General features: G+C 48.5%; 1 protein-coding gene across 1 annotated transcript; it reads right to left on the minus strand.

Annotated features, from left to right (window-relative positions):
• Positions 1 to 7,656: 7,656 nt before the first annotated feature.
• On the minus strand, positions 7,657 to 9,400 carry LOC119310156 (ALA-interacting subunit 1-like). The gene is made up of 7 exons (XM_037585994.1): positions 9,352 to 9,400; positions 9,175 to 9,233; positions 8,976 to 9,050; positions 8,770 to 8,877; positions 8,295 to 8,675; positions 7,921 to 8,210; positions 7,657 to 7,810 (listed from the first exon to the last, which is right to left on the minus strand). The coding sequence occupies exons 1-7, from the start codon at positions 9,398 to 9,400 to the stop codon at positions 7,750 to 7,752; spliced, it is 1,023 nt and encodes a 340-aa protein (XP_037441891.1). The 3' UTR covers positions 7,657 to 7,749.
• Between the last annotated feature and the right edge of the window lie 18,190 nt (positions 9,401 to 27,590).

Here is a 27,590-nt window from a genome sequence, read left to right on the forward strand (position 1 = left end):
ACGAGCGGATATGTATTCACTCATGGAGGTGGCACTGTTTCTTGGAAGTCTTGCAAGCAAACCATCTTAACGAGGTCAACAATGGAAGCAGAACTCACATCACTAGATACAGCTACGGTCGAAGCACATTGGCTTCGTCGGCTCTTGAATGACTTGCCGGTTGTTGAGAAACTTGTACCGGGTATCCTTATGAGCTGCGATAATCAAACTGTGATCACGAAAGTGAACAGTTCAAAGGATAACATGAAGTCATCAAGACACGTTCAGAGAAGGTTAAAGTCTCTCAAAAAAATGAAAAACTCTGGAGTTATTGCATTGGATTATATCCAAATGTCTAAAAATCTGGCAGATCCTTTTACTAAGGGTCTATCACGTAATGTGATAGATAATGCATCAAGGGAGATGGGAATGAGACCCACAATATGAGTTGTTCACAGTGGTAACCTATTCTTTGTGATCGGAGATACCGTGAATTAGATGTGGACGACAAGCTGTTGGTCAACTGAGAGGAGAGTATCCTTACTGTTAAAAATACCACTCCATGAAGATGTAATACTCTCCTAATCTGCATGGCGGGTTGATGTATATCTTAATGTGTTCTAAGTGGCTTTTCGAAGCAGAGATGTTGTCCTGCAGAGCATCTTTTGAAGAACGCACCTATATGAGTCAGATTGTTAAACGTCGCAATCTATGTGAGTAGGGTTCTCTCTAGTAAACTCATGAAAGGTCATGGAGTATGACGCATAAGCTCCACCCGCGGGGAAGACCCACGGTAGCCATGTATCGGTCAAGGCTTTATGTGAAGCTAGATTCGTAGAAAACTCGCAGTTCAAGGCCCAGCCCACTGTTCAAGTTGCGTACTAGTGTAGCATAGAGTTCTAGGTGGAAGTTCAACTTAACAGTCTCCACTGCAATACCGGTATATAAAACAGTGTTTTGGAACCAAAGGCAAATTTATGTGTGCCTCTGGGATCTGGTGGGGGATTGCTGGAATTTAGTCTATTTTGGGCAGCCCAATAACTATTTCAGAAATTCCTAAATAAATCATAGAGGCCCACTTAGCCCATTTGTGCAAGGCAAGGGATACTACTAATGTTTAGTCCCACATTGCTAGTTGAGTGGGAGTTGGACCTCCTTATAAGGGAGGTTCTTTCCCCACTTGTATGAGCATGAGAACAAGAGGGACATCCACGCGCGCTCCTCCTCCGCCGCCCGCCTCGCCACACCACGCCTCGTCACGACGCGCCGCGGGTTGCGGGAATGAGCCGATGTCTAAATTTTTGCCACACACTGCGGGTATACGAAAGGTCACTCGGAAGCTGAAACATTTTTTCTGTAGTGGACACTGAATCCGAACGGCGCACCTCTTCGGTTGATGCCTGTTTGTTTCGTCTCCCGCATTCCCTTCAGCTCCCGGCACAGCCTCTCGCCTCCTTCTCTTGCGCCTATAAAAAGGAGGTCGCTCCTCTCAGAGAGACACACCAGAACTACTCCTTCCCTCGCCATCGGTTCCATCTCTGAGCTGTTGCTGTCTTCCTCATCTCAACTTGCGGCGTGCACCACACGTCGGGACAGTAGGCCTCCAAGACCGCACCTTTTGAGTCCTGTATGGGGGAAGGGTGATAAGGTTTTTGGGGAGCGCTCAGCGCGACTACTGGCTGCTTCATCACGGACGATCCGGTTGCTGACGACTACTTCCCCGACGACGACTTCTTCCCCGACGTCCACGACCTCCTCGACGACATGGCAGGCGAGGACACTGATCCCAAGTCCAGCGCTTCTGTTGTTGCTGTGCAGTACGTGTTCTTCTTCTTTCTGTTACAAGTCCTTCTATAGTTCTTGGCTCTAGTTTCTGCCCTACGTATGTTAGGTTCTATGTCGTATAAGAAACTTCATCTAGTGTCTGTTCTAGATGTGTTTAGTTCAAGTTCATATATGCAGACGATGTTTACCTACTCTCTGTCAGATTGCATGACTTGCTTTATATTTGCTATTTTAGTCATGCTTTATCTAGTATTTCTGTTAGCAAAATTATTTGGTAAATTGCTCACATTTCCAACAATCCAAAAACCTTATTATAGGCAATTTACCCCAAGTGGTTTTGCTGCTTCCATGAGACCTCCTATGTTTGAGGGTATCCACTATAAGAGGTGGCGCGTGAGAGCAGTCTTATGGTTTCAAACCATGAGTTGCTATGACGCCACTCTTGGCAGACCTGAAGGAGAACTTGATGCCCAACAGGCACAAGCTTTTCAGAAAATGGATACCATGTTTAAGGCTGCTCTCTTGAGTGTTCTTGGTGAGAACATAGTTGATGCTTATGCGTCAATTGATAATGGAAAAGATATGTGGGATGCACTCGAGGCCAAGTTTGGGGTCTCGGATGCTGGCACTGAGCTGTACATCATGGAGCAATTCTATGACTACAGGATGACTGAAGAGTGCTGCGTGATTAAGCAAGCTCATGAGATACAGTCATTTGCTAGAGAACTTGAGCACTTCAATTGTATCCTACCGGACAAGTTTATTGCCGGAGGTATCATCACTAAGCTTCCTCCCACACGGAGGAACTTTGCTACATGACTGAAGCATAAGAGGCAGGAGTTTTTCGTTCCGGATCTCATTGGTACTCTTGATGTGGAAAAAAAGGCAAGAGCAAAGGACAATCGTGCTCGAGGTATTGAGGGAGGTTCTAGTGCCAATCTGGTACAGAATAAGAACTTTCAGCCCCACAAGTTCAAGAACAAGGGCAAGTTTGATGGTAAAGCAAAGTTTGATGGGAAGAACAAGGTTGTGCAGCACACGAACTTCAAGAAGAAGAATGACAAGAAGAAAGGTGCTTGTCATGTGTGTGGAGATCCTGATCATTGGGCTCCTAGTTGCCCCAATCGCTATGACAAGCGTCATCCTGGAAAAGGCGGCAAGACCGCTAATGTTGTCATTGGAGACACTGACATGAAGGATGATGAATATGGTATATTTCCCACTATTCTTTTAGTATGTCATTCTCCTGATTGGTTGATTGACACGGGTGCTAATGTGCATGTATGCGGTGATATTTCCATGTTTTCGTCTCATCAGACCGCAGGGACTTCAACCGTGCTGATGGGCAACGGTTCAAGTGCTTCTGTTCGTGGTGTTGGCACGGTCGATCTAAAGTTTCCTTCGGGGAAGATCGTGCGGCTGAAGAACATGCATTATGTCCCCTCCGTCAATAAAAATCTTGTTAGCGGATGTCTTCTGTGTAGAGATGGCTACAAGCTTGTCTTTGAGTCGAATAAATTTGTAATCTCCAAGTATGGAACCTTTGTTGGTAAAGGCTATGAGTCAGGAGGCATGTTTCATTTATCCTTATCAGACGTTTGCAATAAAGTTGTTAATCATATTTGCAACAATAGTGAATCAAATGTGTGGCATTCACCTCTTTGTCATGTTAACTTTGGTTGCATGTTGCGACTAGTGAAGTTGAACTTAATCCCTAGTTTCACCACTGTCAAGGGATCTAAGTGTCAAGTGTGTGTGCAAGCTAAGCAACCTCGTAAGTCTCACGTGACTGCGGAGATGAGAAATCTTGCACCACTAGAACTTATACATTCAGATCTATGTGAAATGAATGGTGTTTTGACAAAAGGTGGAAAGAAATATTTCATGACGTTAATTGACGAGTCCACTAGATACTGCCATGTGTATCTTCTGAAATCTAAGGATGAGGCTTTGAATTTTTTCAAGATCTATAAAGCTGAAGTGGAAAACCAACTTGATCGAAAAATCAAGAGGCTTAGGTCCGACCGTGGTGGAGAGTATTTTTCCAATGAATTTGATGCTTTTTGTGCGGAACATGGTATAATCCATGAGAGGACGCCTCCCTACTCACCTCAGTCAAATGGGGTGGCCGAAAGAAAGAACCGTACTCTAACTGATTTGGTTAACGCCATGTTAGACACATCGGGTCTCTCCAAGGCATGGTGGGGGGAGGCGATATTGATTGCTTGTCATGTCCTAAACCGAGTTCCCATAAAGAACAAAGAGATAACTCCATTCGAGGAATGGGAGAAGAAAAGTTTAAAGCTCTCTTATCTACAAACCTGGGGTTGTTTGGCGAAAGTCAATGTGCCAATTCCAAAGAAACGGAAACTGGGACCAAAAACTGTGGATTGTGTTTTCCTAGGATATGCTTTTCATAGCATTGGCTATAGATTCTTGGTTGTAAAATCTGAGGTACCTGACATGCATGTCGGTACGATCATGGAGTCAAATGATGCGACTTTCTTTGAAGATATCTTTCCCATGAAGGATATGGCTACCTCATCTAATCAGGAGATGCCTAGTTCATCGAATCAGGAACCAGTTACAATTACCGAACCTGCCATTTCGATGGAACACTTTGAAAGTCCTGTGGAGGAAAACAATGAAGTTCCTACTAGGAGCAAGAGACAGAGGACTGCAAAGTCCTCTGGTGATGATTTTCTTGTGTATCTCATAGATGACACTCCCAGTTCTATTTCGGAGGCCTATGCATCGGAAGATGCTGACTACTGGAAGGAAGCGGTTCGTAGCGAAATGGATTCCATCTTGGCGAATGAAACTTGGGAGATAACTGATCGTCCTTATGGGTGCAAACCTATAGGATGCAAATGGGTATTCAAGAAGAAGCTTAGGCCTGATGGTACTATTGAAAAGTACAAGGCTCGGCTCTTGGCAAAGGGTTATACCCAAAAGGAAGGTGAAGACTTCTTTGATACTTACTCACCTGTGGCTCGACTGACCACTATTGGAGTTCTACTTTCACTAGCTGCCTCACATGATCTTCTCGTTCATCAAATGGATGTTAAGACTGCTTTCCTAAATGGAGAGTTGGATGAGGAAATTTATATGGAACAACCAGATGGTTTGTAATAGATGGTCAAGAAGGGAAAGTGTAAAAGTTGCTGAAGTCTTTGTATGGACTCAAGCAAGCACCCAAACAGTGGCATGAGAAGTTCAAAAGAACTTTAACAGCTGCAGGCTTTGTTGTGAACGAAGCTGACAAATGTGTGTACTATCGCCATGGTGGGGGCGAGGGAGTTATGCTTTGCTTGTATGTTGATGACATACTGATTTTCGGAACAAATCTAAATGTTATTAAGGAGGTCAAGGACTTCCTATCTCACTGTTTTGAGATGAAGGATTTAGGAGTGGCTGATGTCATTCTGAACATCAAGTTGTTGAGAGACGATGATGGTGGGATTACATTGCTTCAATCTTACTATGTGGAAAAGATTTTGAGTCGCTTTGGCTACAGTGACTGGAAGCCCTCTCCAACACCATATGATGCTAGTGTGTTGCTTCGAAAGAATCGAAGAATTGCTAGAGACCAATTGAAATATTCACAGATTATTGGCTCGCTTATGTACTTAGCCAGTGCTACCAGACCTGACATCTCTTTTGCTGTTAGCAAACTGAGTCGGTTTGTTTCAAAACCAGGAGATGTGCATTGGAAAGCTCTAGAGAGAGTTTTGCGTTATTTCAAAGGCACTGCGAATTATGGAATTCACTACACTGGGCACCCAAAGGTGCTTGAAGGGTATAGTGACTCAAACTGGATCTCAGATGCTGATGAGATAAAGGCCACGAGCGGATATGTATTCACTCATGAAGGTGGCGCTGTTTCTTGGAAGTCTTGCAAGCAGACCATCTTAACGAGGTCAACAATGGAAGTAGAACTCACATCACTAGATACAGCTACGGTCGAAGCAGATTGGCTTCGTCGGCTCTTGAATGACTTGCCGGTTGTTGAGAAACATGTACCGGGTATCCTTATGAACCGCGATAATCAAACTGTGATCACAAAAGTGAACAGTTCAAAGGATAACATGAAGTCATCAAGACACGTTCAGAGAAGGTTAAAGTCTGTCAGAAAAATGAAAAACCCCGGAGTTATTGCATTGGGTTTTATCCAAACGTCTAAAAATCTGGCAGATCCTTTTACTAAGGGTCTATCACGTAATGTGATAGATAATGCATCGAGGGAGATGGGAATGAGACCCACAATATGAGTTGTCCACAGTGGTGACCTATTCTTTGTGATCGGAGATCCCGTGAATTAGATGTGGAAGACAAGCTGTTGGTCAACTGAGCGGAGAGTATCCTTACTGTTAAAAATACCACTCCATGAAGATGCAATACCCTCCTAATTTGCATGGCAGGTTGATGTATATCTTAATGTGTTCTAAGTGGCTTTTTGAAGCAGGGATGTTGTCCTGCAGAACATCTTTTGAAGAACACACCTATATGAGTCTGATTGTTAAACTCGCAATCTATGAGAGTAGGGTTCTCTCTAGTAAACTCATGAAAGGTCACGGAGTATGACACATAAGCTCCACCCGCGGGGAAGACCCACGGTAGCCACATATCGATCAAGGCTTTATGTGAAGATAGATTCGCAGAAAACTTGCAGTTCCAGGCCCAGTCCACTGTTCAAGTTGCGTACTAGTGTAGCATAGAGTTCTAGGTGGAAGTTCAACTTAACAGTCTCCACTGCAGTACCGGTATATAAAACAGTGTTTTGGAACCAAAGGCAAATTTCTATGTGCCTCTGGGATCTGATGGGGGATTGCTGGAATTTAGTCTATTTTGGGCAGCCCAATAACTATTTCAGAAATTCCTAAATAAATCCTAGAGGCCCACTTAGCCCATTTGTGCAAGGCAAGAGATACTACTAATGTTTAGTCCCACATTGCTAGTTGAGTGGGAGTTGGACCTCCTTATAAGGGAGGTTCTTTCCCCACTTGTATGAGCATGAGAACAAGAGGGACATCCACGCGCGCTCCTCCTCCGCCGCCCGCCTCGCCATGCCTCGTCGCGCCGCGCCACGGGTTGCGGGAATGAGCCGAGCCGATGTCTAAATTTTTGCCATGCACTACGGGTATATGAAAGGTCACTCGAAAGCTGAAACATTTTTTCTGTAGTGGACACTGAATCCGAACGGCACGCCTCTTCGGCTGCTGCATGTTCGTTTCGTCTCCCTCATTCCCTTCAGCTCCCGGCGCAGCCTATTGCCTCCTTCTCTTGCGCCTATAAAAGGGAGGTCGCTCCTCTCAGAGAGACACACCAGAACTACTCTTTCCCTCGCCATCGGTTCCATCTCTGAGCTGCTGCTGTCTTCCTCATCCCGACTTGCGGCGTGCACCGCACGTCGGGACAGTAGGCCTCCGAGACCACACCTTTTGAGTCCTGTACGGGAGAAGGGTGATAAGGTTTTTGGGGAGCGCTCAGCGCGACTACTGGCTGCTTCATCACGGACAATCCGGTCGCTGACGACTTCTTCCCCGACGTCCACGACCTCCTCGACGACATGGCAGGCGAGGACACCGATCCCAAGTCCAGCGCTTCTGCTGTTGCTATGCCGTATGTGTTCTTCTCCTTTCTGTTACAAGTCCTGCTACAGTTCTTGGCTCTAGTTTCTTCCCTACGTATGTTAGGTTCTATGTCGTATAAGCAACTTCATCTAGTGTCTGTTCTAGATGTGTTTAGCTCAAGTTCATATATGCAGACGATGTTTACCTTCTCTTTGTCAGATTGCATGACTTGCTTTATATTTGCTATTTTAGTCATGTTTTATCTAGTATTTCCGTTAGCAAAATTATTTGGTAAATTGCTCACATTTCCAACAATAATAACAACCAGAAAGAGCACAGCAGCTACTAAACCGTTTTATCCCTGCTGCATCCATCTACAAAATGGGCCTTGTGATTTCAGCATCGCGTTCGATCAGTGCGAGTACTCGGCGGCCTCCTTGTTCCACGAAAGGTACGCTGGGTCCCCGAGGGCCCTGAACAAAACCCAACCTCACATTGATTTGCTGCTTTTTACAATGAATTATCTGCACATAAACATGTATACTTGTTATTCGAAAATGACATGTCAGATACTAGTGTTTACCTTGGCTTGACGACGTAGAGGACGACGAAGCCCATGGCGAGGAGGAGGCAGATGCCGCCGACGGCCACGTAGGCGACGCCGATGAAGTTGTTCTTGCCGCCGATCCACGATGCCGTCGACAGCACCACCGCCTTGGTGCCCCCGAAGCTGTACGTGTTGTAGTTGTTCTGGATCGCCACCGTGATCTTGTCGCTCGCCATGATGTCCGTCTCAATCCGCCCGTACAGTTTCCTGAACGTCGGCAGCGCCGCCGTCCGCATCCACACGATCAGGTCCTCCTGCTCACTCAGCTGTTACAAAATTTCAACGAATGCAGCCCAAGTTCAGAATGCCGCGTCAGAAGCTGTTATATCTGCATGCACTTGGTGGCATACAGGTAGCTTGTCGTTGAGGTTGCCGCCGCCGATGAGGCCGCCCTTCTGGAAGTTGACGGGGAAGACGTTGCTGCCGAACTTGTTGTTCTTGTCGCTGGCCCAGGCGATGTCCTTCTTGTTCACCGTCACCGACTTCTTGTTGACGGAGAAGGCATAGGTGTCGTTGAAGAGGCTCCAGGCGATGAGGCCGCAGGGCACGATGAGGGAGCCGTCGCCGGTGGTGGCCTCCGGGTCGCAGGCCTTGATCACCGCCTGGGGGTCCTTGTAGTCCTTGTCGCGCAGCTGCTGGTCGCTCCGGCTCTTGACGTACCGCCGGTGGTTCTGGTAGAAGTTCTCCAGCTGGTAGTAGACGTGTATGGGGCCTTTCATCGGCTTGGGCACCTGAACACAAAGACGCCCAGCTGTTATCTTCAGGGCTGCCTCTGTTCAAGTTCAGGCGCATTTCTGAATGAGAAGATGTGTCTCTGAATCGCACCGTGATCTTTCTGGTGCACGCCTTATTGGCCTTGGAGTCCTGGATGAACCCGATCTTGTCGCTGGCGGTGACACACTCCTCATCGTATCGATCTATCAATTCAACAATCTGCATTTTGCAATATTATCAGATTAGGGAGCAGCAGAGATGAAATGCATTTTGTTCATATAGCACTGCAACTGCATTTGTCTGAAAAATTTTTTTACCTCCTGCGACGCTGACAGGGACGCGAGCCCTATCGGGACGAAGATGATGCCGATGAGCGAGAAGGCGCCGATGACCTATATATCAATCGACGGTTTCATGTTACTACATTCAGGTTGACAAAGATGTAGCGCTGGATCGATGTTACGTTTGCAATGACCATCACAAGAGAAACAAAATGGAGTAATAATTAAATCGTACGATTCCGGGAGTTAGCAACGGCTTGCATGCCGGGAGCTCCTGCTGCGTGAATTTAGAATCTGCCAAAACGGAACGGAAATTTAATCAGTCGCAGGAACACACGCGCCTGCATTTTTGTTTCTCTCGGCAAAATAGGGAAATCAAATCAAAGAATGCGGCACAATCATGGTGACATACACTTGGGCTTGTTGGCCGAGGCCCCGCTCTCCGACCCTGACACACTCATCTGCGCACGCACGCACGCACGCACGGAAGAAGATCCACCAGATCGATCGATAGGCGGCCGTAATCAATATCAGTATCCAACGGAATCACACGTTTATGCCAGCCCTGATCGGGGGCCGGACGAGGAGGAGATCATACATACCAAACCAATTACCTGATCGGCGACGGGCAGAGCGGCACGCGCGCAGGCGAGTCGGGTGCGGTCGTGGTCGTGATCGCTACCCGGGCGGCGGCCGGAGGAGGAGGGGGTTCCGGGCTCCGATCGATCGCCGTCGTCGTCTCCGCGCGGTTTGGCTGGTTGCACGCGAGGGGTGGGGTGGGTGGTTGGTTGGTTACCTCGTACGCGTCCGTCCGTCCGTCCCAGTCGTGCGAGCTGGCTGGAATGGCGGAACGGAACTTGGCCACCCGCTGCCACGTCGCGCGGGCCTCCGCCGTCTACGTCTACGCACCGGGCCGCGAGTGGCTACCGCTGCGCTGCGCTTGCACGGATGCTATTTTTGCCTCGTGCTGGCGACGGACGGGGAAAGAGATGAGCCCTGCTGCTGTCTGTGCGCGGCTTTCTCTGCTGCATGATGATGCATGACAGCGCCGCGATAGCAACGCTCTGAAAAATAATGTTCTGAGTTATGACACGCGCGCGGTCACGGCGGCGCTGGCGCGCTGCGGGCAGGCGTGACGGCGACACGCCGGACGGGGATGGCCGTGTTTGTATGATTGATGCCCCACAGACTCCGGCGACTCGGGAGAGCCGTTCGCCGCAAAGAGACGGTGGAGCGATCGAGGTGCGTGCATGCATACGCCAAGGTTCAGGACCGAACAACACCAAGATTTTCGCGCGTCGATTTGCAACATGTGTAACAAACTAGGGCATCTTCAACGGCAACCCGCAAATTTTCTTCCACATTCGTCCGCGAACACGGATGCAGGAGGCCAAATCCCACCGTAGCCAAATACATTTTAACAACAGTTTGACTCAACCGGGTGAAATTCGTTTAAACACGGCCGAATCTCATATCATATAAAATGAAAGATTTCATTACATTTACATCAACTAAGCGGTGGGGCGGCGGCTGCGGCTCCCGTTCCCGTGTCCGGCAACTAAGTGGTGCGGCGCCGGCAACTCTGAATGTACATTTAATACCTTATCTAAATGGCCGCCGGCGCGGCAACATCCGTTCCGCCTCGGCGCTCTTCAGCTCTGCCTTCGAAGACCCGGAAAGTGAAGTTGTCCGCCTCCACGAAGTCGCAGAGCGATTAATCGGTCGCCGATGCAGAGCCCACCAGGCTTGGCATCGACAGGAGGGAAGGAGCAGTGGCCTTTCAAGGACACGAGCGACGGCGGCCTATCGTGCACTACGTACTCTTCCTCGCTGTCGACGGCATCTGCGGACGTGTCAGCTTCATGGTCGTCGCAGCGGGGCGCGGCCTCGGCGATGTCCTCCTCCTCCTCGTTGGTTTCGCCGAACACCGCCTCATCCACGTCGTCGCACTCCTTGTAGGCGACTGCCACCCGTTGGTAGTACAGCCAGCGTGTGAGGCGGATCTCGCGGGCGGAGCGGTAGGACTCGAGCAACTTCTCCTGCCCCGCTAGGTTCGAGACCGGCGCGACCACCCTGCCGGCGGCGAGCTGCTCCTCCACTTGCGCGTGCTCCTCGAGGAGGTGGTAGTTGTAGGCGGCGTCAACCTACGCCTCCCGGAAGTACTCCTCCCGCACCATGTCCATGTAATGGGCACGGGCCTTGCCGATGTTCAAGGTGCAATGCACCAGCAAGGGTGGCGCGGAGGAGTAGGGTGGCGCCGGTTTGTCGTTGGCGGCGTCCTTCATTGGGATGTCGTCGTCCTCCAGCCGCCTAGCCGTCCAATGTTTTACACATTTGTTGATTTGAAGCCTGAGGTGCACTTTGTCATTCGATCTCTATGGGCCCACTCAACAGAGACACACCAGCCATGTCCTCTGCTTTGGCATATTCTGCGCGAGGCTGATTGGGTCGTCCTAGTAAGTAAAACTTTGGACCCAATCGACAAGTTTAAAAACGCATATCTACGAACTTTGGCTAGGATAGTTCTCCCCCTTTCGCAAATCCATCATGGCCGGCCGCGATGATAACCTAGAAATATTCGTCGGGGGATAGATGATAACCTAGAAATGTTCGTCGGGGGAAATCTAGGCTTCAGGTAAACCCGGGCATGGGCAGCCCGGCCCGATGACCCGGCCAGAGCCCGGCCCGAAAAACCCGGGCCGGGCTTGACATTCGGGCCGGGCTCGGGCTTTGTTTTTCAGCCCGAAAGATAGTTCGGGCCGGGCTCGGGCTTCAATTTTTCCGTATTTCGGGCCGGGCTTTCGGGCTTCGGGCCGGGCTTGCACGTGCGCGTACTAAAAAACAGCATTCGGGCCGGGCTTTCGGGCTTTGGGCTTGATTTTGGGCCGGGCTCGGGCTTGAAAATGTGGAGTATTTCGGGCTTCGGGCCGGGCTCGGGCTTGAGAAATGAAGGTCGGGCTTTTACAAGCCCGGCCCGAAACCCGGCCCGGCCCGACGTTTGCCCAGGTTTAGCTTCAGGTAGTTTAACAACACTATTCAGAAGCCTCGAATATGCCGTAATCCCTTCTCCACGACGAAACTAGCAAGCTAGCCTAGCCTAGCCTAGCGGACCTCTGTCTATCGATCGATCGATCGATCGATCGGCTGCATGATGAAGACACGAGCGAGAGAGCACATGGGAACGAAAAAGGCACAGATATCCTGCAACTGCAATGCGTTCTCGAGTCAGATTTTGGCTTCCCTTTCGCTCTTGGCCGTCCGTCCAGAAAGGGTGTCTGCGTCCCCGTCGATTCCTTGGGGTTTTTGTTTGCTAACCATTGGTTAACATGCTCACATTCCGATGCCAAATAGCCTAGGTATTTCTATTGATTTTCATAGCTAGGTCAAGAACGCTACTTGCTACTAAAGGCTATAAGGCTGGTCACAGTGGGGAGGAACTTAGGATTAACATCACATACTCCAATACAACTTTACTTATGTGACATGTATTTAATGAAGAGAGAGGTGCTTGTGGTAACTAGCTAAGTTACCGGAACATCACACACTCCAAGAAACAATGAGTCAGGTGTAGCATGTAATTAAATCGATGATTCGTGCGGTTGGTTAGTTAAGCAGAGAAGACGCTTTATGCTGCCAAATGTGGTCGCTCGATCAAAACTCTCGGTGTAAAAAAAAACACAGTAATCAGTTAGTCCTGCATGCTAATCCCCGGGTTAGTTTGGACATGGAAAATGCGTTAGTCAGCTAGCTGACAGATTCTTGATCACAAGGTCAGAACTCGGAACAAATTAAATAACTCACACCGCCGTCATATGACACATTCAATTATCGTTAATCTCTACGATTTCTCCACATGACATGGAGCAAAGCCGTACTATATTTGCAAGGCACTCATTGACTATCGCTTTAGCAATACATGGAATAAAACTAGACTGCTACTTGCGCCGTTCCAGAGAAAACAAAGGTGTTTTCTCCGGCCGGCCGCCGGCAGTTGGTCACGAAGAATTCTCCACACGGGGAGCTTACTCCGACTGGAATCATTCGCGGGTGCCCTTCACTATATATATCGAGCGACAGCGCGCCTCTCTGCCCCATCAGATCAGCTCCAGAGCAAAGTCATCTTCTGCCAAGGCAGGCAGCGTAGCTACTAGCCAGCCAAGCACCATTTCTGCAACACGAGCTCCGTTTCTTCCTGCAGCTCTGCCCCGGCCCCGGGCACGTACAGAAGCAGAGCAGCGTCCTATTACTGTTTCGGCATGGGTTCCCCTGCTCGTACCAGCAGTAACAGGAGGAGCGCGTGGGCGTTCATCGCCGTGCTGCTGCTGCTGCTGGTCCTGCTCCGCTGCCCGCCGTGCCAGGGCCGCAAGCTGCTGGTGGCGGAGGAGCAGGGCGGCAAGGTGATGCACTTCGAAGGCGGCCTGGTGCTCATAGTGTCGCCGAGCCCCCATGGCGGCGACAACGATGGCGGCAAGGTGGCATCGGCGCCGAGAGGGTTCTCGAGGGCCGCGCGGTCGATGCGGTCCGTGCCCAGCCCCGGCGTCGGGCATTAGCCAGGCTCGGTTCTTTCTTCCCCCGTCTCCTTCCGGAGAAGAGAAGTTTGGCCCTGTTTACAGGGACCGGAGCTCTGCTTCTGGGTCGCCGTCATCGTCGTCGTCGCTTTGTTTGTTCCTCGGCTTGAACTTTTTTTGGCTTTGAGATACTGTCCTAGTATAGAGCTTAAATGAATTATGAATGAATGGTCCTTTTTCCAATGGGGAAGGGTCTCGCGTGTGTTTGTGCATGTATTGTAAGCAGCTGCGTGATGCGCCCTGAATTTTAACGAGGTCGACTGATTCAAGGAAATCTCAGTGTCAACGTCACTCATGTGTCAGCTGCATGAGCCAAGTGTTCCGTGGCATTCCGTTGCATACTCCACTGCTTTGTCGTCCTCTCAATGATGTCTTCGGCACATGTGTCCAACCTTGCCGTAATCTTTGCAAGATAACTTGTATTCCTATATTAATTAAGGAAAAAATGAAAGAGAAGAGATGTCTTGTACCCGAGGAGTACCCACACGCATGGACCTTTTGCACTTTCGTCGTTGCCTGAACACAAGAGGAGTGCCCACTTCCACTTTGCTTACGTTTGGTAGGACATTTTGAAAAGGACACGTGTGCAACCAAAAGGAATGTACGTATTATCACATGATAAATAATGTGCTAGGCCAACTCCGTCGGTTCACCAAAACGGGCACCAAAAAATTTACATGAACGGAAATAGGGGTGGCCTTCATCCAATTGAAGTCACCAAATGTCTGGTCAAACTTAAACGAATATTTAAAATAACATTTTTGTTAGAACTCATCTAGATGAGATATAGTTTGGTCTCATTCACCTTTTATAGCCATTGGATGTGATGCTATAAGATGCGTGTGTGCTGACGTGGGTTGTATCTGTTCCTGTTTTCGATGTGAATGAGACCAAATTATATCTCATCTAGATGAGTTCTAGGTACTCCCTTAAAATAAAATGGACGGAATCCTTGCAAACGGGGCGATATTTATTAATTTCGGTATATTTCACAACCAAAAGTACGAAATTCCACAAAGTTTCACTTAAACCAAACTACTTTTTTTTTTAAAAGTAGTCTAACCTACACAAGTTAACGGCCGGTGACCTAGTAAGCATGGCCTTTGTAGCCGCTGGCACCTCCACCGGCGAAAAGGCCAGTCAGGACTCAGGTGTCACGGCAGGCCTGATCGCCCTCGCGGTGAGCTCATGGCACAGCCGCTCGGCCTCCTCCTCCTGGACGCAGAGCCTTGGCCTCCTCCAGTCAGATTTTGGCGTCGCTTTCGCTCTTCACCGTCCGTCCAGAAAGGTGTCTACATCTCGGTCGGTTCCTTGGGTTTTTGCTCGCTAACCATTGGCTGACATGCCCACATTCCGATGCGAAATAGCTTGGCTTCTATTAATTTGCAATAGCTAGGTCAAGAGGATCCTCTACCAGGGAGTTGATATACTTAATCAGTGCTACTAATAAAGCCTATGACTCGGGTGTAGCACATATACTTAAACCGATATGATTCGTGCGGTTTGTGTTAGTTAAGCAGAGGAGACGCTTTATGCTGCCAAATGTAGTCTCTCGATCGAAACTACCAGTAATCAGTTACTCCTATGTTAGCGTCCAACTCGGTCTAGCCTACATTCACTCGCGTTCTGGACGTTTATGCACACATGGGTCAGCATTCAGCGGAGAGTCCACTCCATCCCAAAAGCCCGGACTAAAATGAGAAAGAAATCTCTCCCTTATAAGCTGGTCATGGCCTCCTCCTGCAAGCAAGGTGGGACTAAACCGAGCCAGCCTCCACCGGTGGACAGCAGCCCTAACATCCCATCCCCCTGAGAAGCCCCTCAGGAAGGCATGGCGATGCTGGCTCTGATTCCAGATGTTAGCGTCCAACTCGGCCTAGCCCACATGGTGTCAGGAACCTGACCTTGGGCAGTGCTAGTGACTTTAGTCCCACCTCGGATATGGAAGGAGGCTAGGAGCTCCTTCTAAGGGAGAGTGCCACACTTCCTTCAGGCCGGTCTTTTGGGATGTAGTGGGCTTTCTGCTTGTAGTGAAGTGTCCGATGCGCACTGAAAACGCGCCCGAACATATGCCAATGGACTGGGAGCTGGGCCTAGGCTGCTAACAAGTGATATCAGAGCTGGGCCCCACGCCACCCTAAGGGAGGCTTCCCTGGGGGGGGTGTCAGGAACCTGACCTTGGGCAGTGCTAGTGACTTTAGTCCCACCTCGAATATGGAAGGAGGCTAAGAGCTCCTTATAAGGGAGAGTGCTACACTCCCTTTAGACCGGTCTTTTGAGATGTAGTGGGCTCTCTGCTTGTAGTGAAGTATCAGATGAGCACTGAAAACGTCTGAACATATACCGATGGACCTAGGCTGCTAACATCCTACATGCTAAACCCCAGGTTAATTTGGACATAGAAAATGCATAGTCAGCTGGTTGACAAGTTCTTGATCATAAGGTCAGAACCACTGCAGTTAAGTAACTAATCCATGCATGTCATCGCCGGCAGATAGTAACAAAAACGCCATTTCGGCGGCCGGACAGCCTTTTCTCCACATGACATGGAGCCAAGCCATTCTCTATATTCACGAGGAACTAATTGACTATCGCTTTAACAAAACATGGAATATAAACTAGACTGCTACTTGCGCCGTTCCAGAGAAAACAAAGGCGCTCTCTTCTCTCAGGCCGGCCGCCGGCAGTTGGTCACGAAGAATTCTCCACACGCACACGGGGAGCTTAACTGGAATCATTCGCGGGTTTCACTATATATATCGGGTGAGAGCGCGCCTCTCTGCCCCATCATCAGCTCCGGAGCAAGTCATCTTTTGCCATTTGCCAAGGCAGGCAGCGTAGCTACTAGCTAGCCAAGCACCAACCCAGTTCTCCAACGTGAATGGGCTCCATTTCTTTCCTCGGTTCGTGTGATCGTGTCCAGTACAGAAGCAGAGCATCGTCATCCTACGGCCCCGGCATGGGTTCGCCTACCCGCACACGCCCAAGCAGCAGCAACAAGAGGGGCGGCGCGCCGTCGACGCGGCTCGTGTGGGCGTTCTTCGCCGTGCTGCTGCTGGTCCTGCTCCGCTGCTCGCCGTGCCGAGGCCGCAAGCTGCTACTGGAGGAGCAGAGCGGCGAGGTGATGCACTTCGAAGGTGGCCTGGTGCTCAAAGTGTCGCCGAGCCCTGGCGGCGACAAGGTGGCATCGGCGGTGGCGGCGGCGGCGCCGCGAGGGTTCTCGAGGGCCGCGCGGTCCATGCGGTCTGTGCCGAGCCCGGGCGTCGGGCATTAGGCAGGGTCGGTGATTTCATGGTCTTTGCAGTTGCAGGGGTGCTCTCTGCCTCTGCGTCTGCATCGTCGTCGTGGTGGTCTTCTTCGTCGCTTTGTTCATCGGCTTGAACCATTTCGCTTTCAGATACAGTACATAGGGCGTGTATGAATGAACGGTCCTCCGAACGGGGAGGGAAGGGTCTCGCGTGTGTCTGTGCATGTGCTGTAACCAGCTGCGTGATGCATCCTGAGTTTTAACAAGGTCGATTGATTCAAGGAAATGTCAGTGTCAGCTGCATGAGCCAAGTGTTCCGTGGCACTCTGTTGCATACTCTACTGCATTGTCGTCTTCTCAGTGAATGTTTACGACACATGTGCCCAATCTTGGCGTAATCTTTGCAGGATGACTGGTACTTCCTCTGTTCATAAATATAAGAAGTTTTAGAGATTTCAATACAGAAGCAAAATGAATGAATCAACAAGTATTATATAATTAAGAAAAAAGGAATGAAAACTTTCGTCGCTGCCTAGCCACAAGAGTGTGCCCACTTTGCTTACGTTTGGTAGGACACTTCGAAAGGTACTAGTAGTCGCACGTGGGGCACATAGTTTCTCGCTAACATGTCCAGCTAAGTATCGTTTCCTTTATGGAGACGTCGTGTTTGAAGAACCTTTCTCGTAGCCTATGTGTTGTCAAAAGTTGGTTGGTACAGATGGTTACTGAAGTGCATCATCGATCGCTGTTTTGATCGCTTCAGGATATTTTTTTCTTTCTTCTTTTTCTTTATGCGTCCAGGCATTAGCTTCGGTCTTATTTGACTTGCTATTTGTTGGCGTGATTTTGTGTGTGTGCGTGTGTCGGCTATGTGCATCCTAGCTATGTAGAGGCCAGGTGTATACTCCTGATGATTGTATCCCTCGATGCTGCATTATGGGTCAATAAAAAAACACCCTTTATCGAAAAAACATGTCCAGCTAAAAAGAAAGAATTTCAACAGAATTTCAATTAAATTTCCGATATTTCACATATTTCGGTGGGGTCTAAATTACTTGTAACCCCGGAATTTTGAGCCAGATTCAATCTAAAATTCAAATTAGGTTAACATTCATGAAAGTTTATTGAATTTTTAAAACTCAAAATCTGAAAGGATTTCTGAAATTTCACATACTTTGGTGACGTCCGGAAGTTTTTCATTTCCGCAACTAAAAACCTTGAGATTACAAATAGTCAAATAATATGTTAGGGCAACTCCATCGCAGTTCATGAAAACGGACACCATAACATGTCCATGAGCACATCCGGACATGTCCGCAAACAGAAATAGTAACCAAATTTTGGTCAAATTCAATCGAATATTTAACAAAAGTGGATGAATTTTATGCAAACCGGATAATATTTGTTAAATTTCTTAAACAACCAAAAGTAACAATTTTTTAAATCACTTAACGAAGTTAAAAAAAATAGTCTAAACTACCGGAGGTACCGGACGATGACCTGGTAGGCATGGCCTCCAAGGCCGCTGGCACCTCCATCGTGGTCTTCGCGGCAGCCCTAGTCGGCTGCTGCAGTGCGCTTGCGGCCGTTGGCCTCTTCCGCCCGGCACGAGCCTTGGCCTCCTCGAGTTAGATTCTGGCTTCCCTTTGGCTCTTTGCCGTCCATCCAGGAAGGTGTCTGCGTCTTGGTGGATTCCTTGGGTTTTTGCTTGCTAACCATTGGTTAACATGCCCACATTCCGATGCGAAATAGCCCAGGTATTTCTATTTATTTTCATAGCTAGGTCAAGAAAGCTACTCATAATAACCAGCGCTACTAAAGCCTATAACTCAGGTGTAGCATATGCTTAAATCGATGATTCGTGCACTCAGTTACTTAACAGAGGAGACGCTTTATGCTGCCAAATGTAGTCTCTCCGGAGACTCTCGGTGTAAACACGAGTAATCAGTTACCCCTGCACACTAATCCCCGGGTTAATTTGGACACCGAAAATACAACAAGTCAGCTGGTTGACAAGTTCTTGATCATAAGGCCAGAACCAGTTAAGTAACTAATCCATGCATGTCATCGCCGGCACATAGTAACAAAATGCCATTTCGGCGGCCGGACAGCATTTTCTCCACATGACATGCATGGAGCAAAGCCATACTCTATATTTACGAGGAACTTATTGACTACCGCTTTAACAAAACATGGAATAAATCTAGACTACTACTTGCGCCGTTTGAGAAATAAGCAAAGGCCGGCCGCCGGCAGTTGGTCACGAGGAATTCTCCGCACGGCGAGCTTTGATTGGAATCATCCGCGGCACCATGTATATATCGGGCGTGAGCAGCGTAGGCAAGAACCAGCCACATTTCTCAACACGATCGAGCTCCATTTCCTCCTTGAGCTCGGGTGATCGTGTCCAGTACAGAAGCAGAGCAACGTCCTACGGTCTCGGTATGGGTTCTCCTACCCACACTCGCCGTGGCAGCAGCAGCAACAAAGGTGTGCTCGTGCCGGCGTTCCTCGCCGTGCTGCTGCTGGTCCTGCTCCGCTGCTCGCCGTGCCAAGGCCGCAAGCTGCCGGTGGCGGACCAGGGCCAGGGTGGCAAGCTGATGCACTTCGAAGGCGGCCTGGTGCTCAGACTGTCGCCGGGCCACGAAGGCGAGGCGGCATCGGCGGCTGCGGCGCCGAGGGGGTTCTCGAGGGCCGCGCGGTCGATGCGGTCCGTGCCCAGCCCCGGCGTCGGGCATTAGGCTTGGTCATTGCAGAAAAGTTTTGCGTCTTTGCAACGGAGCTTGAACTTTTTCGCTTCGGATGTGGAGGGGCTGGGTGTGTTTGTGTGTGAGTGTGATGCGTCCTTGATGTTAACGAGGTTGGTCGGTTGGTTGATGGAAATTTGTGTGTCAACGTCGCCGTTCCCCTGTCACTCATGTGTCAGCTGCATGAGCCAAGTGTTCCGTGGCATTCCGTTGCGTGCTCTACTGCTTTGTTGTCTTCTAGATGATGTCTTCGGCACATGTGTCCAACCTTGGCGCAATCTTTGCAAAATGACTTGTACTATAATAATCAAGGAAAAATGAAAGTGAAGAGAACGTCTTCCTAGCCCCGAAGACAGCGGGTGCACACATATGGACCGTTGCACTTTCGTCGTTGCCTGGACACAAGAGAGAGCCCACTTTGTTACTTTTGGTAGGACATTTTTTTAGGGGTTTGGTAGGACATTTTGAAAGGTACTAGTAGTCCCATCCCCCGCAAAAAAAAAAAAGGTACTAGTAGTCCCACGTGGGGCACATAACATGTGCAACTAAAAGGAAAGATATGTATGTGTTCTCTCCGTATCGAAATAAAACAATTTTTTTGATATAAATCTAGATAAAAAATACGCCGTGTCTTATATTGTGATACAGAGGGAGTGTCACATAACAATTGCTAATATGTAGGGCAACTCCGTCCCAGTTCATCAAAATGGTCACCATAAGATGTCCAAGAGCACGTCCGAACGTGTCTGCGAACAGAAATAGAGACGGTCTCCATTAAATAGGGGTCATCACACGTCCGGTCAAGCTCAAACGAATATTTAACAAAAGTGCATGCGAGCCGGATGATATTTATTAAATTTCATATAAAATCAAAAATACAATTTAAAAAAAACTTAAACCAAACAAAATTAAAAACAACTAGTCAACTAGTCTGAACTATGCGAGGTACCGCGCAACTTTCTGGGAGTCAGCTTGGCTAGATGGCATACGACCCAAAGACATTGCTCCCAAAATTTACGACGTCTCCAACAAAAAGAATGGTTCAGTCCACAAGGCATTGCTTAATGGATACTGGATCTCCCAGGTGAAGGTTGCTTCGATCATCTCCTCTGACCACATCGCCCAGTTTGTCCAGGATGGCTACTGGATCTCCCAGGACGGCTGACAGACTCCACCTTCGCGGATGGCCGATGCAACCTTTGTCCAGGAATCAGCGGCCCACCTTCTTTTTCAATGTCGATACACCATTCGGGTTTGGGGCATGATCAAAACTTGGCCTGCACTCCACGATGTCCAGCCCAACGATTGGATTGGTATGGATTCGGTTAAGGATTGGTGGAGTCAGAATGCCACTAAGCGAACTCCGTCGAGGAGGCCGCTTGTCTCCCTGATGATGCTTATCTCCTGAGAAATATGGAAAGAGCGAAATGTTAGAGTTTTCCGCAACATGGCCGTTCCAGTGGGAGTGTTGGTCGCCAAGATCAAAGAGGAATGCTCGTTTTGGAGCCTTGCGGGAGCAAAACATTTGTGTAACATTATGTCGCCAGAGTGATGTACTGTATTTGGCCTTTGGCCATACATTGTTAACATTCTCTCTTAATCAATAAAAATGGCAAATCTTTCGCCTAGGTTCAATAAATAAATAAAAACTATGTGAGGTACCCAGGGGTGACCTTGTAGGCATGGCCTCCGAGGCTGCTGGCACCTCCGTCATTGTCGCCGTTGCCGTCCGAGCAGTCATCCTCATCCTTGCCGTGAACGAAATTAAGGCCCGCCAGATATCACGGCAGCTTGATCGGCGATGAGCGTGCAGCCACCCTCCTCTGCCTGGCGCAGAGCCTTGGCCTATTCTGGCTCCCCTTTGGCTCTTCGCCGTCCATCCACAAAGGTGTCCACGTCCATTCGGGTTTGGTTCGCACTTTCCAGTGAGCCACTCTCCGTCGTGCTCCCGGGTGCCGGCCGCCCCCCATGAACGTGCTATGCAGTGCATGGCTTGGTTCGTGTGGTCAGTGCAGGTAGGATCCAATTGCTTTTCTTTTATATGTGTGAGGGTGCTTTGTGCTATTTTGCAGGGAGCTTGTTGTAAATTCAATTGGTTTATACATGATCTCTTCTGCCGACATACAAAATTACAAATGATACCATAAATCCGTTTTAGAGGAAACCATATACTATTTTTATAGGCCGCGTTTTTGCAGGATCTGCTAGAGTTGCTCTTATGCTGCCAAATGTAGTCGCTCCAAACTCTCGGTTTAAAAAACCATGCAAACAATTTGGACATAGAAAATACATTAGTCAGCTGGTTGACAAGTTCTTGATCACAAGGTCAGAACTAGTTAACTCACACATGCATGCCATCGCCGGCATATAACCATTTCGACTCTCGTTAACCTCGACGAACGTACGTGGAGCGCTAATAGAGTGGGATTTCAGCAGCAATTGGTCACGAAGAATTCTCCACACGGGAGCTTGGAAATTGGAATCATCCGCGGCGCTATATATATAGGGCGAGGGCGCGCCTCTGTGTCCCATCAGCTCGCAGAGCAAGTCATCTTTTGCCAAGGCAGTCAGCGTAGCTGCTAGCAAGCCAAGCACCAGCCCCATTTTTCTCCAACGTACACGAGCTCCATTTTTCTCCCCGAGCAGAGCAGCGTCGTCCTACCGTTTCATCATTCATGGGTTCTCCTTCTCCTACTCGTACCAGCGGTGACAAGAGGGGCGCGTGGGCGTTCCTCGCCGTGCTGCTGCTGCTGGTCCTGCTCTGCTGCTCGCCGTGCCAAGGCCGCGAGCTGCCGGTGGCGGACCAGGGCCGGGGCGGCAAGGTGATGCACTTGGAAGGCGGCCTGGTGCTCAGGGTGTCGCCGAGCCCCGACGTCGAGGCGGCGGAGGCGGCGGCGCCGAGGGGGTTCTCGAGGGCCGCGCGGTCGATGCGGTCCGTGCCCAGCCCCGGCGTCGGACATTAGGCAGGGTCGCCAGTCCCATGGTTTTTCCCGCCGGAGAAGTTTTGCGTCTTTGCATGGATCGGAGCTCTGCTTGTGCGTCGTCGTCGCTTTGTTCCTCGGCTTGAGTATAGAGCGTGAATGAATGAACGGTCCTCCTTGATTTGGAAGGGCCGGGCGTGTTTGTGTGTGAGAACCGCGGTGAGTATGGTGTAAGTAGTTGCATGCGTGATGCATCCTGAATTTTAACGAGGTTTGGTCGATTGATGGAAATTTCAGTGTCGACGATGTCGCCGTTCCCCTGTGACTCACGTCGGCTGCGTGAGCCAAGTGTCCCGTGCCATTCCGTTGCATATTTTACTGCTTTGTCGTCTTCTCAATGATGTTTTCTTTTTGCGAATTTCTACATGATGTTCTCGACCGGTGCACGCGCTCAATCAATCCGGCTTGATTGTGGTGAGCATAAACTTTTAAAGGGGGTGTACCAAAGCAAAACTCTAATTTATTTTGTTCTCTATCGCTAAATAAGCTAGCATCACCATCACGTTGCAAATTGACTCGATCTCGACGTAGGAGTATTTATTAATTAATTAATAATTAAGAAAAAGGAAATAAAAATGGATTGCCTTCTTCTTCTTCTTTGCGGGGAGAAAAGACTTGTCTTCTACTAGCCCTGAAGACAATGGCGCGCACATGCATGGACCTCACTCTGTGCATTTTGAAACCGAACCGAAAAATCATACCGAAAATAAACCGAACCAAACCAATTTTACGGTTTTTATGGTTTCTGGATTTGGTATGGTATGAACTTTTCATACCGTTTTGAACTTTGGTTTTTATGGTATATACCGGAAAACTGAATGGTTAACCGAATAAACCGATGTAAAAATAAATTTATATTTCTTGAGGCAAACAACCATACAAATTACTCATCTTTCTTGTACATGGCTCAAATTCACTACCAAGCACATACATTTTTCTAGTAATATAGTTATTTTTCTCTTTAAAAAATGCTAAGCACGTCCGTAACAATCAAGGGATGAATCAATTCATGCATATATACTTATATATATATAGTTATATAGTATTTGTGTAAAATAGTATGTGTTTTGAGTCATAAATTTGTAAATTGTTACGACGTCATTTTTAAATTCGCGTCAACTTTGGTTATTATGATATATACTGAAACCATTCGCGTCAACTGTATTTTAATTTTATACCATATTTACCAAAGTATTAATATTATACAAATCGAAAAACGTATAAACCGAACTATGTAAACCGAATAAACCAAACACACAGAATGACATGGACCGATGCAACTTTCGTCGTTGCGCGGCCTATCAAATCTCACCTGAGGTTCACCACAAAAAGAGTGACCACCACTTCCCTTCGCCACAAAAGTTTAGCAGCACTTTTTGAAAAGTGCTACTACTAGTCGTCACGTGGGGTGCACAGTTTCTTCAGATACACACTCGCATATGCATGCGACTAAAAGGATGAGCATGTATATCACATACTATGTGTTTGTTTCAAAGAAATGACGTAATATCCTTACTGATATCTGCAACCACGAGAAAGGTTTAGGGGAGCACCGTGCACAACAATGCATGGTGTGCATTGAACAAATGGAGCACAAAGGAACGGAAAAAAAATCTTACGCGACCAGGGTCGCACGTCCTACGTCGTAAGACCCGCTCCAGATAATGACACCTGGAAAATGGACCTCAAAGCATTCTCTCTTTCTTCCTCCTCTGGTCTCTCTCTTTCTCCTCCAGAGCACATCCCTAGCAACATCCAACCTCCGGCAACATCCCCAACACAACTTCTCCATCGCCGCCACTTTTCGTCTCGGCGTCTCCTCCCATGCCGCACCCTTCGAGAACCAGTCGCAGACTCACGGTGTTTCCATGGCCAGCTGGCCACCATCAGCCCAAGACCTCCGCCGCCGCCGGCGCTGCCGTCGCCTCCAGACCAGCTGAGGCGACGCAAGATACTCGCATCGGGGTGTGAAACGAGAAAATGATATAGGGAGGTGGACGGTCTTGAACTCAAGCCCCAAGGGCAGCCGCGAGCCTGTGAATTAGTCGAGGAGGAGAGCGACGGGAGGAGAAACTGAGATGGAAAGAGGCCAAAGGAGGAAGAAAGGGATATGTGCTTTGAGATTCGTTTTTCCAGGTGTCACTATCAGGAGCGGGTCTTACAACACAGGACGTCGCACAAGAATTTTTTTCCCCAACGGAACAGAAACGTCACAAAAAATATAGAGAAATAAATATCTACTAAAATGTTAAGTGGGTGCGCTATTTTTCAGCTAGCAAGTGGAAAAACTATCGCACAAGTAATTATCCGGTGTAAATTGTAACTTGTTTCCTCGTTTGTTGGATCAGCTCAATCCGTGCGCTCTATATTGGTATAGTATAATGGTTGTTTGCATCTACTAATATGTGAATTTCCAGTATGACTCGGGTTTCTTAGGTCTTAATTCCTCGAGGTAATAAGAATTGTTGGACATGATTTTTTGGCAAATTAAGAAGAAAAAATGTGACTGCAAATATTTGTAATGCAATGGGAAAAATGAAATTGATGCTCCAAAAGGCTTTTTTCTCAATGCACTGATTTTTATTCTTATTTTTATCCATACCCACAATACCATTCCATCACATAAAAATTGCACTTAAAAACCTAAGCAATGTTTGTTGCAAAAAATAATAATTTTGAATGTATGCTATTTTTTTGGATTTTACCGTTTGTGGCAGGAGCATCTAAGATCAGGACTAGAATGGCACATTAGTGGATTACATATTCTGTTCGTATAACAGAGTTGACACTTGGACTATAAAAAACAGAGTTGGCACTTGGCAGCCTGATAGTGCTCCTGACTTTGGCTTGGCCTTTTTTTCTAACCTGCCGCCAAATGTAGCCGTCTCGGAACGCTTGGCGCACATACTAATCAGTTGGAGGCTTGGAGCCGACCGAAAAAGCAATGCAAACAGGTCACTGAGGTCAGCTGGTTGAGCCTTGAATTTATAAGGGCATGGCCAACGCTCCATGCTGGAGTGCTGCCCTGCAGTCCACGTTGGATGAAAAGGGGACAGAGAAAAAAGAATGCTGCCTGCAGAGCCAAACTTTCTCTTGCAGAGAAGACTGGTGTTTCAACAAAAAGAAGAAGAAAAGAAGAGGAAAGAGGCAAAATCATATGCAAAGGGTAGTAGAGGACTACATCAAACATGTGCAGCCATGGATTTAGAGGGAAAAGAAGATGACGAGAGAGAGAATATAGGAGGGACCATATGGTGAATGAAGGTGATGTTTAATCTACTTGCTCCTACGTGGATCTTGGGGCATCACCATACCACTTTCTCCATTGTACATGCCCTAAGCACTCACCCATATTGTCGTCGCCGGTGCACATTTCGATTACGCATTACTCCAACCAATCCGTGAGCTGATCTGACAATAAATTACTCCCTCCATCCTACTCCCTTCGTCTACATTTCTTTTTATCCATTTTGATGACAAGTATTTTCGGACGGATGGAGTATATAATATAAGACATTTTTCAAGCCAGTGACGGAGGTAGAGGGTGGCCAGGGTGGGCCATGGCCCACCCTGAGATTTGAAAACAGCCTTTATAGCATAGTAGAAAAGCTAAAAAAGAAAAGAAAAAAAATAAGTGTACATGTACAGTACACTGCTGGCCTAGTAGGCTAGATCCGCCACTGTTTCAAGCTAAACAACTTACATGGAGGGAGTATTTTTCAAAATGAGAAGCGGCCGCTCACTTTCTTTTCGTGAGATATTTTTTTTAACACGGAGCTATGCTTAACTTGGCCAGCAGTCGGTCAGGAAGAATTCTGCACGTCTGCTCAAAAGAAAAGAAAAAGAATTCTCCACGGGCAAATCACAATCGTCCACGTACGCGGCGATGCTGTATATATAGAGCGGGAGACGCCTTCCTCTCCTCCACCGCCAGCTCGAGCATTTTGCCAGAGCAGGTAGCCAGCCAACTGCCAAGCACTCCATTTCTTCTTCCCTGAGCTCATCCCGTTCCCAGAGCACCCACAGGAGCGGATCGTCGATCGAGCAGCGTCGCGTCGTTCTCCGGCTCCGGCATGGCTTCGCCTTCGCCGACACGCAGCAGCAGCAGCAAAAGGAGGCCGCCGCCGCGGCTGCAGCTCGCGCGGGCGTTGTTCCTCGCCGTGCTGCTGCTGGTGGTGCTGCTCCGATGCGCGCCGTGCGAAGGGCGCAACCTGCCGGCGGCGGAGGAGGAACGACAGGGCGGCAGGGCCGCCGTGATCCACCTCCAAGGCGGCGAGGCGGCGGCGGCGAGGGGGTTCTCGAGGGCCGCGAGGTCCATGGGGTCCGTGCCGAGCCCCGGCGCCGGGCACTAGCCAAGTTAGCCATGGTTCTTCTACCCCGGAGTCCGGCGATGGAGAAGCTCCCATTTTGCGGCGGGGAATGGGACCCTGCGCCGCGTTTTTGTCCGTTCCTCGACTTGATGAGCTTCTCGCTTTCATATGCGGCGTACGAAAATGATGGGGACGGTTTGTCATTGTGTATCTGAGACTCTGAGTACGTACAGCCGGCTGAAAATAATGTATACAACAGCTGGAACCTTAATCAACGCGCTTGGAAAAGAACTCCTGTGTCGTGTTCTCTCTCCTGTCACGTCAGTGTCAGCTGCATTGCACACTGCTACTAGTCGTTTCATCACCAGGGCCTTCTCATGCATGGCTGTGGTCTCAACAACAAACTGATCTGATGATTTCTGTTTTTTTTTGTTTTTTTTAAAACAGAGGTAAAAGATTTGTCCCATCGATTAAATTAAGAAGACAAGAATTGTCTAGTTAATTAACAAAAAACAGGGCAAAAACCGATGCATATAGGCAGTTGGTCACGCAGAATTCTGTGCACGTGGACTTAACTGGAATCATTCGCGGGTTTCACTGTATATATCGAGCGAGCGAGAGCGTGATTCTCTGCCCCATCAGCTCCAGGGCATGTGAAGTGTGACTCTGGCTCAACAACAAACTGATCTAATAATTTCTTTTAAGATTGCTTTCATACTGGGTTTCAAAAGAAATTTTGTTTCAAACTGAAATGCTTGCGTAAGTACAATGCCAGACAGAGATTCAGAACACTTCCAC

This window comes from Triticum dicoccoides, chromosome 1B (assembly GCF_002162155.2).
Source record: "Triticum dicoccoides isolate Atlit2015 ecotype Zavitan chromosome 1B, WEW_v2.0, whole genome shotgun sequence".
NCBI lineage: Eukaryota > Viridiplantae > Streptophyta > Magnoliopsida > Poales > Poaceae > Triticum > Triticum dicoccoides.